At 31.9% G+C, this 21,704-nt stretch overlaps 1 protein-coding gene across 1 annotated transcript; it reads right to left on the reverse strand.

Moving 5' to 3' along the window:
• Window positions 1-4,926: 4,926 nt before the first annotated feature.
• LOC134719493 (collagen alpha-6(VI) chain-like) lies at window positions 4,927-20,212 on the reverse strand. Its single transcript, XM_063582484.1, has 7 exons — window positions 20,141-20,212; window positions 10,779-11,074; window positions 9,468-9,759; window positions 7,562-7,763; window positions 6,397-6,494; window positions 5,554-5,634; window positions 4,927-4,958 (listed from the first exon to the last, which is right to left on the reverse strand). The coding sequence occupies exons 1-7, from the start codon at window positions 20,196-20,198 to the stop codon at window positions 4,927-4,929; spliced, it is 1,059 nt and encodes a 352-aa protein (XP_063438554.1). The 5' UTR covers window positions 20,199-20,212.
• Window positions 20,213-21,704: the final 1,492 nt, after the last annotated feature.

Below are 21,704 nucleotides of genomic sequence, written 5' to 3' on the forward strand. Positions count from 1 at the left end.
GCTTGTACAGGTTAAATCATCTACATTTTGCTCCTGTGAGCAACTTACGTGTTGTTTTTTTTTATGTATTACTTTCGTGGACGTTAGTGGTAGTGCTTGGTTTGAAGTGTTATACATTCACTTTCTTGTGTGAAACCTATTATCTCTTTAATGATATCCACCTCTATAGGTTGCACTTTTTAAAACAACTGGTTCTCAAAATACGCCTCTTTTGGGAAGATCTGGAATATTTATAGAAAATTAATTTTGTTTACATACTGGTTTCCAGTTAAACTCTTAATATTTCATCTCACAGAGACATTAATTGAGGAATGTAACCAGTAAGTATGCATTTGCACATTGTTTATATTGAGATCTGTGGTAACCTTTCATTCGAGGTAGGGGTATTTATGAAATTTAGTGTAAGTTTAAACTCTGAGAAGTTCAGGGCGTATGAATATGAAAATATGCCGCACAGCCCTATATTTTGGACTTGAAAAAAATTGTGTCGATATGAACTTTCAATTCTAGGATACAATTCTTTTCAAAACTTCACAGTAAAAGTGGAACAGTTATAGCCGTAAACAGTTCCTATGGGGAATTGCATTGTCAATATTTACAGAAATGCAACCTTCAGGCTTAGAGAGGTAAATAAAGGCAACAGTAGTATACATCTGTTCAAAATTCATAAACCGATAGAGAAAAAAAACAGATCAAACTAAAGGAAATGTTTCAAATTAAGAGAACTATGACACAACACCGAAACGTAACACACAGCGAAACGAACTATAATGTAACAATGGCTATTTTCATGACTTGGTACCGGGCATTTAATGAAAAAAAATGGTGGGTTGAACCTGGTTTTGTGGCATGCCAAACCTCCTGCTTTAATGATAGTGTTAATTATAACATCAAAATTTCAACATAACACGACAGGGTTACAATAAATAAACAGATAAATGGGAAAAAATATAAGAACAGACATTTAGATCAATTCTAAACTGATATAAAGTAAATTTCATAAAAGACTGTATGAACACATACATACCCTGCATTATCACAAATGGAAAAGTGTCTCATAAACAATCCTACCATAACCCTATAAGCTTATATTCATTTTCTATTGAAATACAGACATGTAATAAACATAGCAGCAACTGTATATAAACCAACGTGACTTACTCCTTTTCGACGTAACTGCAAGCACATTCGATATCAATACATTTAAATACTAAACAGTATATAGTATGATTAAACCCCACCCGTGGAAACCGCCAAAACTTTCCACCTGTCTTATGCACCCAACATCAAACTTACTGTTGCAGAATCAGAATCAGTATCAGAAGAAGTTATACTAGTTTCCATCTATATATCTATATATAATTACTACAAAAAGCGACACTCATTGCAGAGCAACGCTAGCTGAAGTCTTAAACTTGTAGCGAGGTTAGATATGTTTGCTCCCACGTTGTGACTTGAAGATGAAGAACAGAATTAAGGAGGTTCGCTGTTATAAATTGATAGTATACAAATAAAGGAACTAAAAAAGCAGAAAATAGTTGAGGGTCCGTGTACTTGTTTTCGAGATACAAGCAATTGAAAATTGAGCGGGAAATAATTCTCTCTAGAATTTTCTTATATTTAACATTGGCACCTTTTTTGTTACAAAAAAAACTATGTGAAAATAGCAAGGATTTTATAAGATTTTGAAATATTGCTTTTTAAGCTATATGTAACAAAAATATGAAAAGAAAAGAAGGAGTTAGTGGGCAATGTTTTTAATGTCAATACATAGATAAAACCAGAGGATTCCGAAAATCTGACAAAAAATCAAACGATAGAGGAGCAAACACCTAATTCTGTCCTTATGCTCTCTGTGCTGCCACTGTTTCTATAATAGTTTTGTGTTGTGTATAATTTGTGTATCATTTTATAAACCCCTTTATGATATTATACAACAAAACTGCGGTGCAATTGTTGAAAAGAGAGGCAAAAAATACTAGAGGAGCAGTCAAACTCGTAGATCAACGCTATGGCTAAAACATTAACAAACAGACAAATATTAGTTCACAAGAAACATCTTAGAAAAACTAAAGACTGATCCACCTAAAACTAGGGGTGATCTCAGGTGCTCCAGAGGGATAAGCAGATTTAAAAAATGGTTTCAAAAATATAACAAAACAATGAATGCAGAATCTTTATTCATAATTTGCTATTTTTTTCCTCGATAAGTTGGATCAATCGACTAAATCCAACTGTATTTTATGGAGATTACGAACAGCATAAACCATCGTCATTTCCTTCGGAACTCTCACAGGCATCACACTGGGTCTGTGTAACGTTATTAGTTACTGGACATATAGTAGGTAGAGCACATCCACAGACTGAAAAAATAAAACATAATTATGTAATGTACCTGAGCAAAACTATTTGTTCTTTCTATTTGAAGTCACATGGTAGCCTTTTTTCATGCCGTCACAATAGAAAGTTCAGAGGAAAACAAGAGAAAAACAGATATACTATTTGACAAATGCAATCACATTACGAATGATCCTCAAAGACATTACTAAATAAACGGTAAAGATCAGACAATTGTTCATAATTATATACTTCATAATTATATACGTATATAAAGGGAAACCAAAAGAAAATCAAACATTATCCAATCGAATGTCTAAGGACATATTCTTTGGTTTGTATCAGGAAGTATAAAATACAGAACAAGTATTTTGAAGAAAAATCGCTATAACTGTGAGTTAAAATTGTACAGGAAAGGTATACTTACATCTGGGTGGTAGGATGACTGAAATTAACAGATTGATTATATACCATAATTTGGTGTCATTACCATCATGGTCATGTAATTGGCATAAAAATTAAAAAAATACAATAATATATCAAAATTGAATAGTTTACCATTTTGCCATGTCAGGGTCATAATGGCACTTAATAGCAACATAAAACATAAAATATTTGACTATTAACCTCAATGAAATATTAGTGTCCTGCTACTGACATAAGATGTATTTTAAAGGAACTTTATACATTAATATTTTATCAAACCAAAAATTATGTTAAATAAACAGGTTCTGTAAAGAATATAGTATAAAATATAACAAATGTACCGAACTCAAATTAAGAAAGGAGAAATTATTTGAATAACTGACAAATTCAAATTCAAACGATATCAAGGAACAGAACAGGTGAAAAGCTACTACTAATCGCCTATGTGAGGAAAGTTAGAAGAGTAGCATATACAAATTATTCATTGGGTCGATACCTCTGCTGGTGGACTTTTAGTCCCCGAGGGCATCATCAGAACAGTAGTCAGTGTTTCGATATTGACATTATTTAACCAACTTTACTAAAATTGTCCGTTTAAGAAGTTATAAATTATCAAGAAACTAAGGTTTCAACTCCCTGAGGCAAAGTTGGCTATAGATGAATTTGGCTATTTATTTTAGGTATGTTAGACATATAGCTCTTCAACGGCTTCGATACTTATACATCTTCGGATTTCAAATGTTTGGCTTTGAACTTTCCTGATGAAGGTAAATCCAGAAAAGCGCTTCGGACACAAGAAATTAATAACGGGTTGTTTTCAATATTATTATTAATACTCAGTACAAAAGAGAAAACAAACATTTTTTAATTTTAGTTTCTTGTGTACAATTTGGAAATTAGTATGGCGTTCATTATCACTGAACTAGTATATATTTCTTCTTTAGGGGCCAGCTGAAGGACGCCCCCGGGTGTGAGAATTCCTCGCTACATTGAAGACCTGTTGGTGCCCTTCTGTTGTTGTTTTTTTTTCTATGGTCGGGTTGTTGTCTCTTTGACACATTGTCCATTTCCTTTCTCAATTTTATTTAACAATATATACTCACTAGTTCCACATTCTACAAAATGAAAATGTAATAAATCGTCTAAAATATAACAATGCAATACACGAGGGTATAAATATAGCAACATTTGTATAACGCTGTTCGAAATTCAAAAATCGATTGAGAAAAATACAAATCCGGGGTACAAAATAAAACTGAGAGAAACGCATCTAATATATAGGAGGAGAACTACAACACAATAGAAACAGAATATTAAAATGTAACACACGAACTATAATATAACAATGACCAGTTTCCTGTATATGTGTTTGGGGGAAAAGGGTTATATTATTAACTTTCATGGCACTCTTATCTTTACTTCAGTTTATTTAATTATTAGATTCATTCACTTGTAAGCTTAATGTTATTGTCAAATCATTCCGTTTATGTATTTTTCTCTTTTTATTGCTTGGCCCATAAGTATCCATTTCGATTATTTTCTTCTCTTGGCAGTGTTGATGTCTTGTTTTTTAAATACTCATTATCTTGAATAGTTATTACAGAAGGTCGTATGGTTACCTATAGTTGTTAATTTCTGTGTCATTTTGGTCTCCTGTTGAGAGTTGTCTCATGGGTAATCATACCACATCTTTTAGTTTTTATATTTCTTCAAACATATAAAAAAACACCATATTATATATTTGCGTTTCGTCTTCATACGACTCATCAGTTTTGCTCAAATTAAAGCAGAGGGAATGCAAATAAAAAAAACAAATCAAATAAATAAAGACAACAGAGAACAAAAATCCCGGCTTTAAACTAAAACCAAGATAAACACATTTACTATTAGAAGAAACAACGGAACAACAGAAACACTGAAGTGCAACAAAAAACAACACTAATACAATTTACAAAACGAACCGCGGGTTTTAGATAATTACTGTGTCGATTTGATAAACAGCTTTGTAACATATTGATATTAAACAATGAAAAGAACAATAACCAGCTAAAATGCTTTTGGAGAAATATCAAATCATAAATAAATTCAAAAGAGAACAAAAACATTTTCTGTGATCCAATAAAGGATCATATATGAGTTTATCCGCTCTCTAGTAAGAAAGTTTTACAGTAAATCTAACTTACGTTCACTTTGCTCTGAAAGAGAAAACCAGCAGGTTACAAATTAAGTCAATAACTAGTTATATTATAAACTAACATTTCATATTGTCGTAATGATTGTTCTTTTATCGAATCGCAAACCGCGGAAGGTGTTGTTTATCCTTGTGTCGACGTTTAATGTTTTGCACATTAGAGGAAATGTATCATTTGCAATCCTAATTAAGTGTATATATGTAGTGTTCTTTTTATTATATTTTATAATGTATTTCACCAATTTTCTCTACTTATTCCTTTGATTTAGCCCTCGATTATTTTCTATTATTTATTATATTTTTGCCTACTTTTTAAATTGTCTCTCATCAGTCCTAATTGGCCGTTTCAGAATCTAAAGCATCATGGGTAATTTCATTGTTCGTACCCCAAAGTGAAAATAACGTTACGTCATTGGTTGATTTGCTATTGTTTATAACGTTTTAAACCAATCAAACGCTTTGGTGTCACTTTTGAAAATATTACCCAGGATGCATTAGACTCTAAAACGGCGAATTGCCGGTTCCGCATTGCTTTTCCCTTACAATTTATGCCATTAATCCCATCATAACCCTCGTACACTAATTTTCATTTTTTTTACCTTTGATAATTAAAGCTTTGTTATTGTCAAATGCTGATCCGTCACAAACATCACAAAGAGAAGGATTGCCTGGAAATTGTGCTAAAAAATGAAATGCATAACATTGTTAATAGTGTAAAAATGTATGCACACATATTATCTCGAGCATATGTGGATTCTTATTCTTTTTATAACGCTCATGATCAAACCTTCAATGTTGAATACAGATTATAATTTGTTAGGTTTCCTTAGCTGTCGTATTTAGGCATTAATGGACTGATTTGTCTGCTCTCCCTTGACACCATTTGCAGTCTTCAGGAAAAAATGATAAAAAATATATCAATTATGCAATACGAACCCTATGTTTTACACATTTTAAAAAAGACATATTAAATTCCACAACTGCAACAAGTGTGTTACGAATTTTCTACACTCGAAAAAGTATAATTTTTACATTTAAAGCGCGAAACTTGCCGAGCTTTTTAAATAAATTTAAAATGCAGAAGAAAACAAAAAACAATACGTCACAGATAAATTTCGACCAACTATTTGCTGATAACAGATTTTTCACTAGTAAAGAAAAATAATTTTCTCACACCGATAAAAACATATGAAAAGAGCAAAATTTAGAGAAAACATGTTATGTCTTACACAGAACTTAAGGTATACTATGTAATAACTAATAATAGGGAAATATCACTGTACTAGTATACATATTTCTTAGGGGCCAGCTTAAGGATACCTAGGGGTGCGGGAATTTTGCTACATTGCAGACCCTTTTGTGGCCTTCGGCTGTTGTCTGCTCTATGGTCGGGTTGTTGTCGCTTTGATACATTCCCCATTTCCTTTCTCAATTTTACTAACCCCATTCTGACATACAATATACTCTTAAATCTTTAGTGGTATTGTACATTATGTCTCTCATACAACGGTATTCGTATACGTTATGAGCAATGCATCGTCTAAAAATAGAATAAAAACATGATCATTAACATTTACCTCATGATATATCACATATCTTCAAATATTACAGTTAAAATTGTCCTCTATATTTTGATACTTTTGTAATTCATACTTTGGAATCCTTTGGTTGTATGAAGTTAAAAATTAAGTCATAATGGTCATAGCGAATGATTTTTAGGTAAATATACACTTTTTTATTTGTGCATTTGAAAAGCAGGTTATATTGGACCAATATGTAAATTACTGTGAATTCATTACTATTAATTGGATACCACGTTTCGTGGGTTTTGTGGATACAGATTTGAATCACAAATTTTATATGTTCTATAGACTAGAATACAGTCTGTGGTTAAACTACGAAATCAAGTACCAATGCAAGTTTTCACCGGTGAATTGCATTTTGTGGAATATTCAATGCAAAAAAATGCATTAGTAACATGTATTATTATTATCATATCATATCAATATAACTATATACTAGTAATATACTGAAAACTATTTTTAAAAGCTCGCAGGATTTTTTTTCTGACACAAAAAGAAATTTTTGTGGTTCAGCAGATCACTTAGTTTTATAACCAGTGACAAAATGTGAGTAAGAAATATATTCACTTAAGGTGGTACCCAACACTTTAACTAAAATTAATTTGGCTCGTTTAATTTTCTTGAAATTTTGACACGTATTTACTTTGACACTTTGACAAAAATATAAAAATTCTAAAAAAATTTAACCAACCGTTTTATCAGAAAAATTTCACTGGTTATATAGCAGTTTGGCAAACACTTATTTTGATCATTGAGAAGCTTAATATCCCTTTAACAACACAACGAAATTAAAACGTTTATCTGATTTTACAGAGTTATCTCCCTGTAGTGTTAGGTACCACCTTAATATATGATAATTAAAGATATATTGAACAAAAGAAACGACTTTCAATGTTAATAAAAAAAAAATGAGGAAGACCATAACAACTTTTAAATCATACGTTAGACTCTATAAAACAACAAACGATTAAAAACAACTGTTAAATTTCTGACTTGGTTCCGGCAAAAAAAAATGTTAACTCACCGTACAACGTAAAACCGTCCACTTCTGGTATAGCATTCCCAGTCCGTTTTATTTTCACCACCAAAATTCTCAGTGAACAAAGTGGTATCATTTACTCCTACGCTATATGATTGGTTGACATTGTTTACGTCACAAGAGCAAAGTTCATAGGTTTTGTTATGAAGGGTACATGGAAAGCCGCAAAATCCATGAGGGCCAGGACCTGTCAAATTCAAAAGGATTTACTGCAGTTTATTGACAGATGTTCAAAGTTTTGTCAAATATGATGAATCGAACTGTTTTTGATTTATTTATGTTTTGATTTTTAACGTAGTTGTGATTGTTAAGTCTTCAATAAAGTCAATAAAGAAGGTAGTATTTTGTAAATTTTGCGTTTTAGATATGCTATCTCTGCATATACTTTCATCCGACACTTTGAACTCCAAATTGTTAACACCAATTATGTTTAAACAAGAATGTGTTTTTAGTACACGGATTTCCCACTCGCACTATCGTTGTCTATGTTCAGTCGACCGTACAATTCGGATAAAAACTCTAATTTGGCATAAGGATCAGAAAGCATATATCATAGGGAACATGTGTACTAAGTTTGAAGTTCATCAAAAACTACCTTGACCAAAATCTTTAACCTGAAGCGTGACGAACGGACGGACGAACAGACGGACCCATAGATCAGAATACATAATGCCCCTTTACTATCGAAGGTGGGGCATAAATACTGAAAAAAGGTCAAAACAACAATAATGGAGCCAAATGTGTATGTCTTTTGTCTTTTATGGATAGTTGTCTCATTGGCAATCATACCACATTTTTTTATATGATTTTTTTTTTTTTTCAAAGGAGAAGCTTTATGACCAAGGGGAATCTTGAAAGAAAAGTCAAATGCAGTCACAGACAATTATTGGGGATTGTAATGCTTTTTGATACCTTCAAAAATTAAAATCCTGAATTAAAGAAGGGTATGTTTTAAACCATTAAAACCTCTTAAAAAACTTAGCCGTTGAAAACCATGCAGACAATCAATCCACCTGCAGTCATAATGACGGGGTTTTCTAAAAGGCAAATTTAACTTGATTTATGTCTACCAAAAACATGCATATGTACGAGTTGTTTGTTGTCTCTTTGACATATTCCCAGTTTCAGTTCTCAATTTTACATTAAAAACTAATGTTAATGGAGTACCCGACACTTTGACTGACGACATTTCGATTTGTTAGGTAAACAAACAAAAAATCTAAAAATTAAAAAACCAATCGTGATGTTTTCAGGAGATCGGTTATATAATGACACTTGCATGAACAGGATTTTTCTTATTTCTTGGGTGTTTAACAATCTTTATACGTTTTTAAAACTTTAAACCGAAAAATTAAATATATACTTGTTTCAAATTTCAATTTGTATTTCTTTGTTATATGGCTCTTGCCTCATTCTGTATGACCATAGCCATTAATAGCGTTACATAACTCTACAGTTTAATTAAAATAAAGTTCAAACTTCATATCCTTAAATACTGTGGATTCATTTTTATTCGTGTGATACCAATTTTCGTGGCTTTCGTGGCTTTCGTGGGTATTGGCGAACCACGAAATTGAATTTTCAACGAATAACTAATTTTCTATAGGCTTGTATGCAGACTTCGGCAAAACCACGAAATGAAATATCTACGAAATTGCAAGTTTTCCATAATCCACGAAAATTGGTACCCACGAAAATAAATGAATCCACAGTAATGTTTCGTTTAGATACGATTTTTCTTGTTTCCGTCGTTGAGACAGATAAAAAACAGATAGGAAACCATTAACACTTAGAAATTGAACATTGAAACGATTTTTTTTTGTTTTTTACAAATAATAGTATGCAATTAAAATAATGTTTAGATAAAATAAAAGGTAAAACATTCACATACCTGGTGTACATATTTTACTGATGAGATCATCTATAATTAATGAGAAGGCACTAAAATTGCCTACTTGGAAGACAAAGTCGTTCGTAGTTGCAATTTCTTGTAACACGGCAGTAGCAACACCATCTCCGACACCCACAGCTAAGATCTTCACATTTTTACTCTTTAAAAAGGCAGCTTCCTCCCCAAAATTACCAGAAGTTTGACCGTCTGTTATAACAACTGCAAATCTATTGTCGACTGCACATGGGCGTCCTGCACCATTAACCACGTTAAATATGTTAGACGCTAGGTACTAACCGAATAGAATATGAAAGAAGGAAATAAAAATGTAATCTAAATTTATAACATGTTTACTAATAATTTAAGAAAAAACGGCAGTGATGTCTAAAACAATGTAACTTTAAAGTTATGTTATGATTCTTAGTTCTCCTGTAAAACACTCAATAGCCAAATAGACGTTTTTCATATAATCAACATTATACATCGGAGTTTACAACAACTGGGCCGATGCCATTGCTGGTGGAGTTTAATTCCCCGAGAGAATCACAAGCCCAGTAGTCAGCACTTCTGAGTTATCATTGATATGTTAATGATAATAAATTAACTATAAAAAAGATTTCGAATATTTGAATTACAAAGGATTATCTACCTCAGGAATCAGGAATAGAATACATTTGCTGTTTTTGGCAAATTTTAAGGACTGTTTTGTCCCCATTGCTCTCCAACATTGATGAGTCTTTTGAAGACGAAACGCTCGTCTGGCGTAAATATAAAATTTAAATCCTTGTATCTATGATGAGTTTCTTTTACATCACCTGAGATTTATTTCCCCGAGGGTATCACAAGCCCAGTAGTCAGCACTTTTGTGTTGACTTGAGTTATAATTGGTATGTTCATGATTATAAATTAACTGTTTTAAAAAAATTGAAAAACAAAGGATTATCCACCTCAGGAATAGATTACCTTAGCTGTATTTGACAAAACTCAAGGAGTGTTTGGTCCTCGAGTGCTTTCTTTGGTTATTTATAGACGAAATTCTTTAGTATACATAAAATAGATAAATACTTAATATGTAGTACTAAGTTGAGTTAGATTGTTTATATTTTTTTCTTTGTTGTATCCATTATATTTAAGATTTTGTTCATAATTGGGCTTTCGTTAACACAATATTTCGTATTTCGTATGATTGAGCGTTAGGATAATAAAGATGTCATCACTTAAAGGGGTATGTTGGTTAACCCTTATTATGTACACAAAATTAAATGATGTTTTTATTCATATAAGTCGACCCCTTCTTTCATAACATTTTACCATAAGTCCTGCTCCAATATGAGTAGTTGATCCATTATTTACTATTGCATCTATTCCATTCAGAACCCCAGTAGTATCAACGTGGTCGTTTAGATCGAATTCCGTAGTTTGATCGTGTAAACTAGAAAACTTAACTGCTGCAAACTGTGCACCAGTTGGTCCAATATTTGGAAATCTTTGGACCACATCTTTCATAAAATTTTTCGTCTCGGTAAATTCATCGTTACTTATGCTACCGGATTCATCAATTAAGAAGGCAATATCAGAGCAAGCAATACAGTTGTCCACACTTGAACCTAGAAAAATAGATATCAAATGTCAAAATCAAGAGATCAAACACATTACAGCTAATTTTCTAATGCTTGTAGGAAAAAAAACTTTGATTTGTTTGCTTGCTTTGTTTGTATAAACGATTTCTCAAGCTTTATAAATAAGATTGATATCTTCAAACAATAAACATAGACGTCAATCTTTAAAGACTCAACTGTAGCAAAACACTTATCCTACCTCCATGACAAATATGTTGTTGTCCCCGCAGATAAAGCCCCAAACAACATCGTTTTTGTGTGTAAAACTCATTTCATTAACTGCTTGATAAACGAATTAGGTATTGACAATTCACTTGGAAACTCAACATATACCCTTACGACAAAGAGGAAATCCTAGATAAGCATAGGTCTGCTCTATGTTCCTTTGGAATTTCAACCAAAGATGAACAACTGGATCCTCCATCACTGTATTGAAAACCTAAACTACATAGTGTCCTTACAAACAACGGTATATTGCTGGGTCTTCCAAGTGCTCCAGGAAACCTCTTTCTAAGTTATTCACATCTTTCTTCAGTAATTAAAGATGGGCTTCAAAGTTATTGTGAAACTGCTTATCTAGAGATGGCGTGAATCAGATATGGATACTTAAAAATTCCAAAGAACATTTAGAGTATATACAATCTAACTCTCTTTCATCTTGTAATAGTATTAAAACATTTGACTTTTCTACTCTTTACACAACTTTTCGCATTCCAAACTAAAAGACAAATTGAAAGAGTTGGTAATGCTTTTCATAAAAAAGAATGGCCAACGCAAATACAAGTATCTTGTCTTGGGGAGGAATAAATCCTACTTTGAAAAGGATCACTCTGATTCAAACAAAAAATTATTTGAAAGTGATAATATCAAGATGCTTGATTTCTTGATTGACAAAATATTTGTTACGTTCGGAGGACGTGTTTTGCAACAGACTGTCGGCATTCCAATGGGAGCAAATTGTGCTCCTCTACTTGCCGACTTGTTTCTTTATAATTATGAGGCTTACTTCATGCAGGAACTTCTAGGGAAGAAAGATAAGAAGTTAGTGATATCCTTTAACTCTACTTTCCGCTATATAGATGATGTTCTTTCACTAAATAATTCAAAATTTGGTGACAATGTGAAACGCATCTATCAAATCGAACAATGAGGAGCGGTTGAAAACAAACATTTTCGACAAAAGAGATGATTTCAGCTTTCCAATTTTGAACTTTCAATTTCTAAGTAGCAACATTCCAGCAGCTCCTACATATCTCACCATTGATACCATATTCCCGTGCTTGAATTTCCTATCATGATTTTCTTGAAAGAAGGTTGCTGCTTACAAGGAAGCTATTTAACCAAGAGTTCCAAATGATGAAGTTAAAATCATCCCTTTGTAAAATTTACGGACGCCATCACGAGTTGGTTGACCGTTATGGAATAACCGTTTCACAAATGATATCGGATATGTGCCTTACGTCGTAGCTACAATCGCCTTCCCTTTCATGAATGTGACCTACCAAATAAGACTGTTTACCGGATTTGTTCACAAAAGCAACACAACGGGTGCCACATGTAAAGCAGGATCAGCTTACCCTTCTGGAGTACCTGCGATCTATTTTTTGGTCGGGTTCGTGTTGTTTATTCTTTACTTTTATATGTTGTGTCATGTGTACTATTGTTTGTCTGTTTGTCTTTTTCCTTTTTTGCCATGGCGTTGTCAGTTTATTTTCGATTTGTGAGTTTTACTGTCCCTTTGGTATCTTTTGTCCCTCTTTCATAATTATATTTTATTGGACATCATACCAATTACTATTGTACAATATACAAACAAAGCAAGCTAATTAAAGTTTTTCTCTACATGCCTTAGAATATTAGCTGTAAACGAAGGAAAAACAACTTTTATATTTTTGGCTGTGAACAGGTATTCCCTTATGTACAAAAAGTATATTTAACCTGCTTTGATAACCAGATAAACCTCTGACGTGTATGACAATTGCATACAATTCAATTATATTGATGAATGAATTAAACAAACCGACTTATTAGGTTACAATGTCACTAATACAGAAATAGCAGTCAACAACGTATTTTTTCATCTTAATCACTATCAAATCAAATAAATAAATAAACAAAGATGGACTTAAAATAATTTGTTTTAGGGAACTGTATTGGCCTTTGTTGAACCCATTTAGTAATTTTGGGGAAAATGTTATGGTAATTCGGAGAGACGCAAGAACAGTCACAGGTTAAACATCATATAAAAATATCATGATCTGAATTTTCATATTATCTAAAGGTTTGTAAATTGGTAAAGGCAGATGTGGTATGAGTGCAAATGGGACAACTCTACATCTAAATAACAATTTATAAAAGTAAACAATTATAGGTCAAGGTACAAGTTTAAGACCATTCAAACGGGAAAACCATATCTGTCTAATCTATATAAAAATAAATTGATAAAAACATTTGCCTGAATAATTTCATTTTCAAAAAGAAATCGGTAGTGTTCGACCTATGTACCTCAATTCATTAATATTCAACACTCAAAAGCTAAAGCATACTTTTAATTTTGGTAACGCATACAAATATAGTTACAATACGATTCGTAATGTATGCATGTTCACAGTACAAATCCTAGTTGTTTGTTTAATTCTTTTCGATTTATTAAGACGTAATTATTATTCTTATATTTTTTCGATTTATTAAGACATAATTAGATTACATGGCAAAATGTAGTAAAAATTTGTGAAGTACATTGTAATATGTTAAATTATTGTAATTATAATTGAATTAATGCTAAAGCTGTTGTTAAAATACGACATCATGTTATATGTTATATGTAATATCAATATCTTTTATTATTTTTTTATCAAATATTTAAAAAAAAAATGACATGTATTTTATAGCGCTTTTTGAATCAATAGACGTTTTCTTCATGTTTTAATATAATGTTTTAAACATTACCAATTCTGTCTCAAGAGAAAAAGTAGAATAAAAACAAATACTGACCACCGAGGAAAATTCAAGACGGAAAGACCCTTATCAAATGGCAAAATCAAAACCTCAAACACATCAAACGAAAGTCCAACAATTGTCATAACATGATCAGTTATAATTGAAGCTTATAATCATTCATACGCGGTGTAAAAGAGAGATTAACCTACTCTACATATGTGAACATATCTATTTATAAAGACAACTTGAGATAGACAGGGCATGTCCAACTGACCACAGATAAACACTTAATAAATACCAGGATTTCTATTTCATATTCGCGCCAGTTACGAGTTTTGTCTACAAAAGGATCAATAGTGACACTCGAATAAAAAAATGTTAAAAAGGCCAAACAAAGAACGAAGTTGAAGACTTTGGAGGACCATAAATCCTGAAGTTTTTGCCAAGGCAATCTTTTCCTGAGGTAGAAAATTCTTAAGTATTAATATTGCAAACCCTTGTCAACCATTATTTTTAATTTGTTTAAAACTATCTGATGAAATAATTTCCATCTGTCATTGAATACTACATTTTGAATATACAAACATGGAGCGACGCATTGATTACTGCATCCTGTTCGACAACATTTCTTAGGAGGAGTACAGTCACTGTCTGAAAAGCATAGGGCCTGGAAACCATTCGGGCAAAATGGATGTGGATTGGCATTTGGTGGACAGCCTCCAACACATCCTTCAAAGATACAAGAAGGACATTTAATATATATAGGAAGATGTGGTGTGAGTGCCAATGAGACAACTCTCCATCCAAATAACAATTAAAAAAAGTTAATCATTATAGGTCAATGTACGGCCTTCAACACTGAGCGTTGGCTCACATCGAACAACAAGCTGTAAAGGGGCCAAAAATTACTAGTGTTAAACCATTCAAACGGGAAAACTAATGGTCTTTTCTATATAAAAAAAAACGAGAAACGAGAAACACGTATAAATTACATAAACAAACGACAGCTACTGTACATCAGATTCCTGACTTAGGACAGGTGCAAACATTTGCAGCGGGATTGAATGTTTTAATGGATCCATCCTTCTCCTTTTTTCTGAAACAATAGCATAACATCACAACATACAAAAACACGTTGGCAGGCTGAACTCAATTAAACTCATATATCAAAAATAAACTATCAACGCCATGGCTAAATCCAGACAATTATACAAGCAATATAACAAAATCTCAACATAAAAAACAAAAAGCAACCCCACCCAAAACTTGGGTTGATCGCAGGTTCTCTAGTAGGTTGGCCACATCCTGCACCACATTAAAAAGAGAAGCATTCTATGCTGAGAATTTCATACTAGCTATTCAACAAATAACATGACGTCTAACATACACCAGCAAAAAAGTATTGCAACATTTCCGTTGAAAACAATAAAAAATGTCATAATCGTAGAATATGATTTTTTTTTTATAATCTTAATTTTATCAAAAACTTTTAATCCGTTTATGGTTTAAAACTAAATTTGTGTTATGAACTTACAATTGACGCATCATTGAAGCTGTACTGAAAAACTTATCCAAGCTTTGTTTTGTTTTTTATACCGAAATTTTTGTAATGTTTACAGTAAACTAAACACCTGACACATATAAATGTGTGTTAAACTAGACAATTCAAACAGTTCTGAAGGAGTTTAATGCATAAAAAAATCTGTATTTATTGCTGAACTATTGTTTTGGAAAAATTAGTCCTGCAAAATTTGCATTTTTCTGTGAAATACGCGAAAAAAAACTATATCCGTGCAGCTGTTATGTCCTATCCATGTAGCATTAATATTGGATGAAAGTAAGTTAATACCATTAATTCAATTTTAAATCATGAACATCTCTTATGCAGCAGAATAAAACTTTAATATTTATGAATTTGAGCATGTTTAAAAGAATGGACATAATATCAATTTTATTTTTTTTTGGCGAAGTTTCCTTTTAATTTTCTCGTGATCTAAAGGTTTGAACATTGCCCAAAGGATTTCATTTTCAAAAAAGGAAATCGGCAGTGTTCGAACTATGTACCTCAGTTCATTAATATTCAACAGTACACGCTTACCTTTAACATTGGTAACGCATACAAATATAGTTAGCACAACGATTCGTAATATATGCATGTTCACAGTACAAATCTTAGTTCTTTAAATTAAACATATGTTTAATACTTTTGGATAATAATTATATTTTTTTCGATTTATTAAGACGTAATTAGATTACATGGAAAAATGTAGTAAAAATGTGTGAAGTACATTGTAATATGTTAAATTATTGTAATTATCATTGAATTAATGCTAAAGCTGTTGTTAAAATACGACATCATGTTATATGTTATAAGTAATATCAATATTGTTTAATCATTTTTTTATCAAATATTAAAAAAACGACATGTATATTATAGCGTTTTTTAATCAATAGACGTTTTCTTCTTTTTTTAAAATAAAATGATCTGAAACATTACCAACTCTGTCTCAAGAAAAAAAAGTAAGATAAAAAAAATACTGAACACCGAGGAAAATTCATGACGGAAAGACCCTTATCAAATGTCAAAATCAAAACCTCAAACACATCAAACGGACGGTAAACAAAGTCATAACATGAAAAGTCCCTTATCAAATGGCTCAATCAAAAGCTTTAGCACATCAAACTAATGGAAAACAATTGTCATTTCATGATCAGCCATATTCGAAATTCAAAACGAAAAGTCCCTAATCAAATGACAAAATCAAAATCTTAAACACATCAAACGAATGGACAACAATTGCCATAACATTATCAGTCATAATGAAGCTGATAATCCATCATACGCGGTGTAAAAGAGGGGCAAAATATACCAGGACATTTAAACTCATATATATAAAAAATAAACTGACAACGCCATTGCAAAAAAACAGACAAACAGACAAACAATTTAGTATCATTGGAAATAAGACAACTCTTCACGTGTTGATATCGGGTCATGTTACCCTTTTTTTTTACACTCTTGTGTTCGTTTGATGACGACGGAACATGTGATTAAGTTTATGCTAATATTTACAAAAAAAAGTTTTAGCAATTTTTTCCTTCGCAAATTTTTTTTTAGGTCAATATCGTTTAGTTTATATTTGTTTTATAGAGTGTGAATAGTTCAATAAAGTACAGATGATTTTTTTAGCTTTTAAATCTATTAAAAGATCACAAAAGATAAAGTAAAATATTTTTGTATTTAAGATCAATAAATATATTAGTTGAATAATTGAAAAAGGCAAACTGGACCTAAAAAAAGGAGTGCATGTTTCACAGCTGTGACATGTATGGTATATTTAATCGAATAAAGTATGAAAGACCACAAAGGCTTGTATAAATGTCAGTTAAAAAAAAACACGTTGCAGTCTGATAACCATTGAAAAACAAATCAACGAGAAACCAAGTACCATATGGCTTCAAAGAGTAGACCAAACCGGCTTTTCAAAATAAGCTTTAAAAAGTGCAGCCATGATAGTGTCGAGAAATTATTTAAACGAGAAAGGTACCGACAACGGAACAATGAAATACAATATACATAAAAAATTGAAAAAAAAAAAAAAACGAAGACCTTCTAATTTCAGGCTTCAGACTTTGGAAAAGCACATACAACGTTTGGCAGATTTAAACAATTTTGCAAAAAAAAGACACTCCCTTGATCATAAAGAGTTAAGAAACAACATAACTGAAGAACAAATTTTAAACCCATTTTCAAAAGACTTTACGCATCAAATTGGCACAAAACAAGCATACTCATTATCAATATAATTTTATAAAAAGCAAGTATATCAATGATGCTTTTCAAATTGAAATTACCATCGTTCTTCCTCAAAAAAGTGTTACCACACCAACGACGTTTATGTACTTATGTTGTGTTTGAAACTTTTATACATCAGATTCAAGGGGAACTTAGTTCCCTTAGTCTGAATACTACCAAACGCTGTCTATTATTAAATTTAAGGAAACTTCCATTAACCGCAAGAATTTGACGTATCTTCAGTTTAAACCTCCTTAAGGATGTACTGAACACTACAGGGAGATAACTCTGTAAGGTCAGCGAAACGTTTTATTTACGTTGTGTTGTAAACGGAATATTAAGCTTCTCAATGATCAAAATAGGTGGTTGTCAAATTGCTACATAACCAGTGTACTTTTTTCTGACAAAACGGTTGGATCAAAATTTTTAAAATTTTTATATTTTTTTTAAACTGTCATGATAGTAAATACTTTGACAAAATTTTATGAAAATGAAATGAGCCAAATTAATTTTAGTGAAAGTGTTGAGTAACGCCTTAAATGTAAACAGATTGACAAAAAAAACAATACTGAATGAAGGAGTCCATTGTTAAGTGCTATCTCATACGACTTAGTTGACATTCAAATAGGCATTAGACCGTTGGTTTTCCCGTTTGAATGGTTTTATACTAGTAATTTTGGGGCCCTTTATAGCTTGTTGTTCGGTGTGAGCCAAAGCTCCGTGTTGAAGACCGTACTTTAACCTATAAATGGTTTACTTTTTAAATTGTTACTTGGATGGAGAGTTGTCTCATTGGCACTCACACCACATCTTCCTATTTCTATGGTATAACGATACATGATTCGATATGTTTGCATGGATATTGTTTTCTTTATGTCGGCAACAGGTGTTTCCCGGTGTACAAATCTGATCAATAGATTGAAAAGAAACTAAAAGGAGACAAACTTCAATCTTAAAAACATAAAAAGGACTCAAATCGCCTATGACGAATGATATTTTAAAAAGCCATAAAACACAAATTTTGAAAATGTGTTTAAAATTTGATAAAAAATTTGAAGTTATTTTATCAATGATTAAAAATCATCATTGACTATTAAAATACGTTATGAGGTACGATTCGATGAGGAATTAATTATTGATAAGAAGACATGAATCAAAAAATAATATTGATTATCTTTACAGTTTGCAGGTTATGTTTTTGACCGAGCCAGATCAAAAGACCTTTTACAATTTTCCAAACAAACGAAAACATTATATTTATTTCTCGTCACAACTTTGATTAACGCGTTTGTGGTTTGAGGTATAAAAAGGGCATTTGAGTAACTCGTAGCTGAAACAACCAAAATTAATTATTTAAGTCGATGTGTTATAAACGGATGAAACATGTTCAATAGTTATCAAAATTACCAGGATTATAATTTTATACGCCAGACGCGCGTTTCGTCTACATAAGACTCATCAGTGACGCTCAGATCAAAATAGTTAAAAAGCCAAATAAATACAAAGTTGAAGAGCATTGAGGATCCAAAATTCCAAAAAGTTGTGCCTAATACGGCTAAGGTAATCTACTCCTGGGGTAAGAAAATCCTTAGTTTTCGAAAAATTCAAAGTTTAGTAAACAGAAAATTTACAAAAAATGACCATATAACTGATATTCATGTCAACACCGAAGTGCTGACTACTGGGCTGGTGATACCCTCGGAAACGAAACGTCCACCAGCAGTGGCATCGACCCAGTGGTGTAAATAGTTATCAAAATTACCAGGATTATAATTTTATACGCCAGACGCGCGTTTCGTCTATATAAGACTCATCAGTGACGCTCAGATCAAAATAGTTAAAAAGCCAAATAAATACAAAGTTGAAGAGCATTGAGGATCCAAAATTCCAAAAAGTTGTGCCAAATACGGCTAAGGTAATCTACTCCTGGGGTAAGAAAATCCTTAGTTTTCGAAAAATTCAAAGTTTAGTAAACAGAAAATTTACAAAAAATGACCATATAACTGATATTCATGTCAACACCGAAGTGCTGACTACTGGGCTGGTGATACCCTCGGGGACGAAACGTCCACCAGCAGTGGCATCGACCCAGTGGTGTAAATTGTTACATAGTTTGAACTGATTCATGTCACACATTTGTAGCAGCCAAATTAAAGCCGCTAACAAAAATGTAATTAAATTGTAAAGATATTCCTAAATGGGAAAGTTCGTCATTTTTTTTATCCGACGAATTTTACAATATCATTTCAGATTTTATTTTATTTTAAGGACATAAATATGATACAAACACAGTCAAAATCTTAAGAGTTCAAAATTACCTTCAGTCTTTCCCAGAAAGATGACCATCATTACCACCATAATTTCTTTCCACATCATCTTTGCTGCTTAGCTTGTTGCAAACTAATTTTGAATAAAAGGAATAGTTTGCTTTTAAGTATGTAACAGATTTGAAAATCAATTATAAAAGATGCACATGGCTAATTTTGACATGTTATATAGTACAAAATCAATTATAATTACAAAAATTACTTTGTTTCAATACATGTATATGTTAACTAACACGACAAAAAGGCCACATCAAACAAATTTTCGTCTAAACGTAATATAACACATTGTTATATTGAGATACGACGTGGCACGGTACTTGTCTATCCCAAATTCGTGTATTTGATTTTGATGTTATATTTGTTATTCTCGTGGTGTTTTGTCTGATGCTTGGTCCGTTTCTGTGTGTGTTGCGTTTCGGTGTTGTGTCGTTGTTCTCCTCTTATATTTAATGCGTTCCCCTCGGTTTTAGTTTGTTTCTCCGATTTTGTTTTTTGTCCATGGATTTATGAGTTTTGAACAGCGGTATACTACTGTTGCCTTTATTTATGGTTTGGTCAAGCCTGATACTAAAACATCAACTAAAATGTACGACAGTTATATACTTTTATTATAACCTACTGTATAATACAGGCAAAATGCTCACACATTACTTCAAAGGAGCGGGAATCTTACTTTTTATCTTTAAAAAAATTGAGAATGGAAATAGGGAATGTGTCAAAGATTATTTGAACATAAAAATTAGGCTGCCATTGAAGCGTGAATAGGACCCAACTTAAAGAGTTGTAAGATGAATAGAATCTTACGTAAAAAGTCAAATATCAACTAAGGCCATTATTGACATCGTAGTCCCTTCAATTTCCCGCCATACACTGTTAACTAACCACGTTGCCAATACAATATATCAACCAATATGTTAACCTGCTGGATCAATTAACTGTTTACAAAACTTAGAATTTTTGAAAAACTTAAACTGTTCTACCTGAGGAACAAATTACCTTAGCTGTATTTAGCAAAACTTTACGGAATTTTTAGTAAAGCATACGGTACGGCCTCCAATGTCTAGGAAAGAGCAAACAATATAGTAAGCTTGATATTCAAAAAAGTTGTAAAAAAGAAACAAATAAAATCGTATCAGGAAAAAAATCAACAAATAAGTGAATTGTTTGGATTGTTGAAACTTTTTTGGTCAAAGATGACCCTAGATGAATATGACTGTTCATTCTTGGTCTATTTTTGTAATTTTGCATCTAAAGTCTCTATGTATGAATACATCGCTTTTAGATGTTTTGTTCAGACCGACTATGATAAAAAAAAAAACATAGAGTGTTCCTGGCGCAGTTGATATTTATGATGCATTAAAAAGCACTGTGTCGAACTCTATGGTGTAATGACCTGAGTTGTAATTGCTCTGGTACTGACATAATTTATAACATATTGTATGTTTGTCATTAAGAAATTAAGAAATTGTCAGGAACAATTATTCACCTTGGATGTGTTCAGTTTTTTGTCTTTGTGCCCTTCTGTTCATATTGCTTCTTATGTTTTATAACTTAT

Source organism: Mytilus trossulus, chromosome 5 (assembly GCF_036588685.1).
Source record: "Mytilus trossulus isolate FHL-02 chromosome 5, PNRI_Mtr1.1.1.hap1, whole genome shotgun sequence".
Classification (NCBI taxonomy): domain Eukaryota; kingdom Metazoa; phylum Mollusca; class Bivalvia; order Mytilida; family Mytilidae; genus Mytilus; species Mytilus trossulus.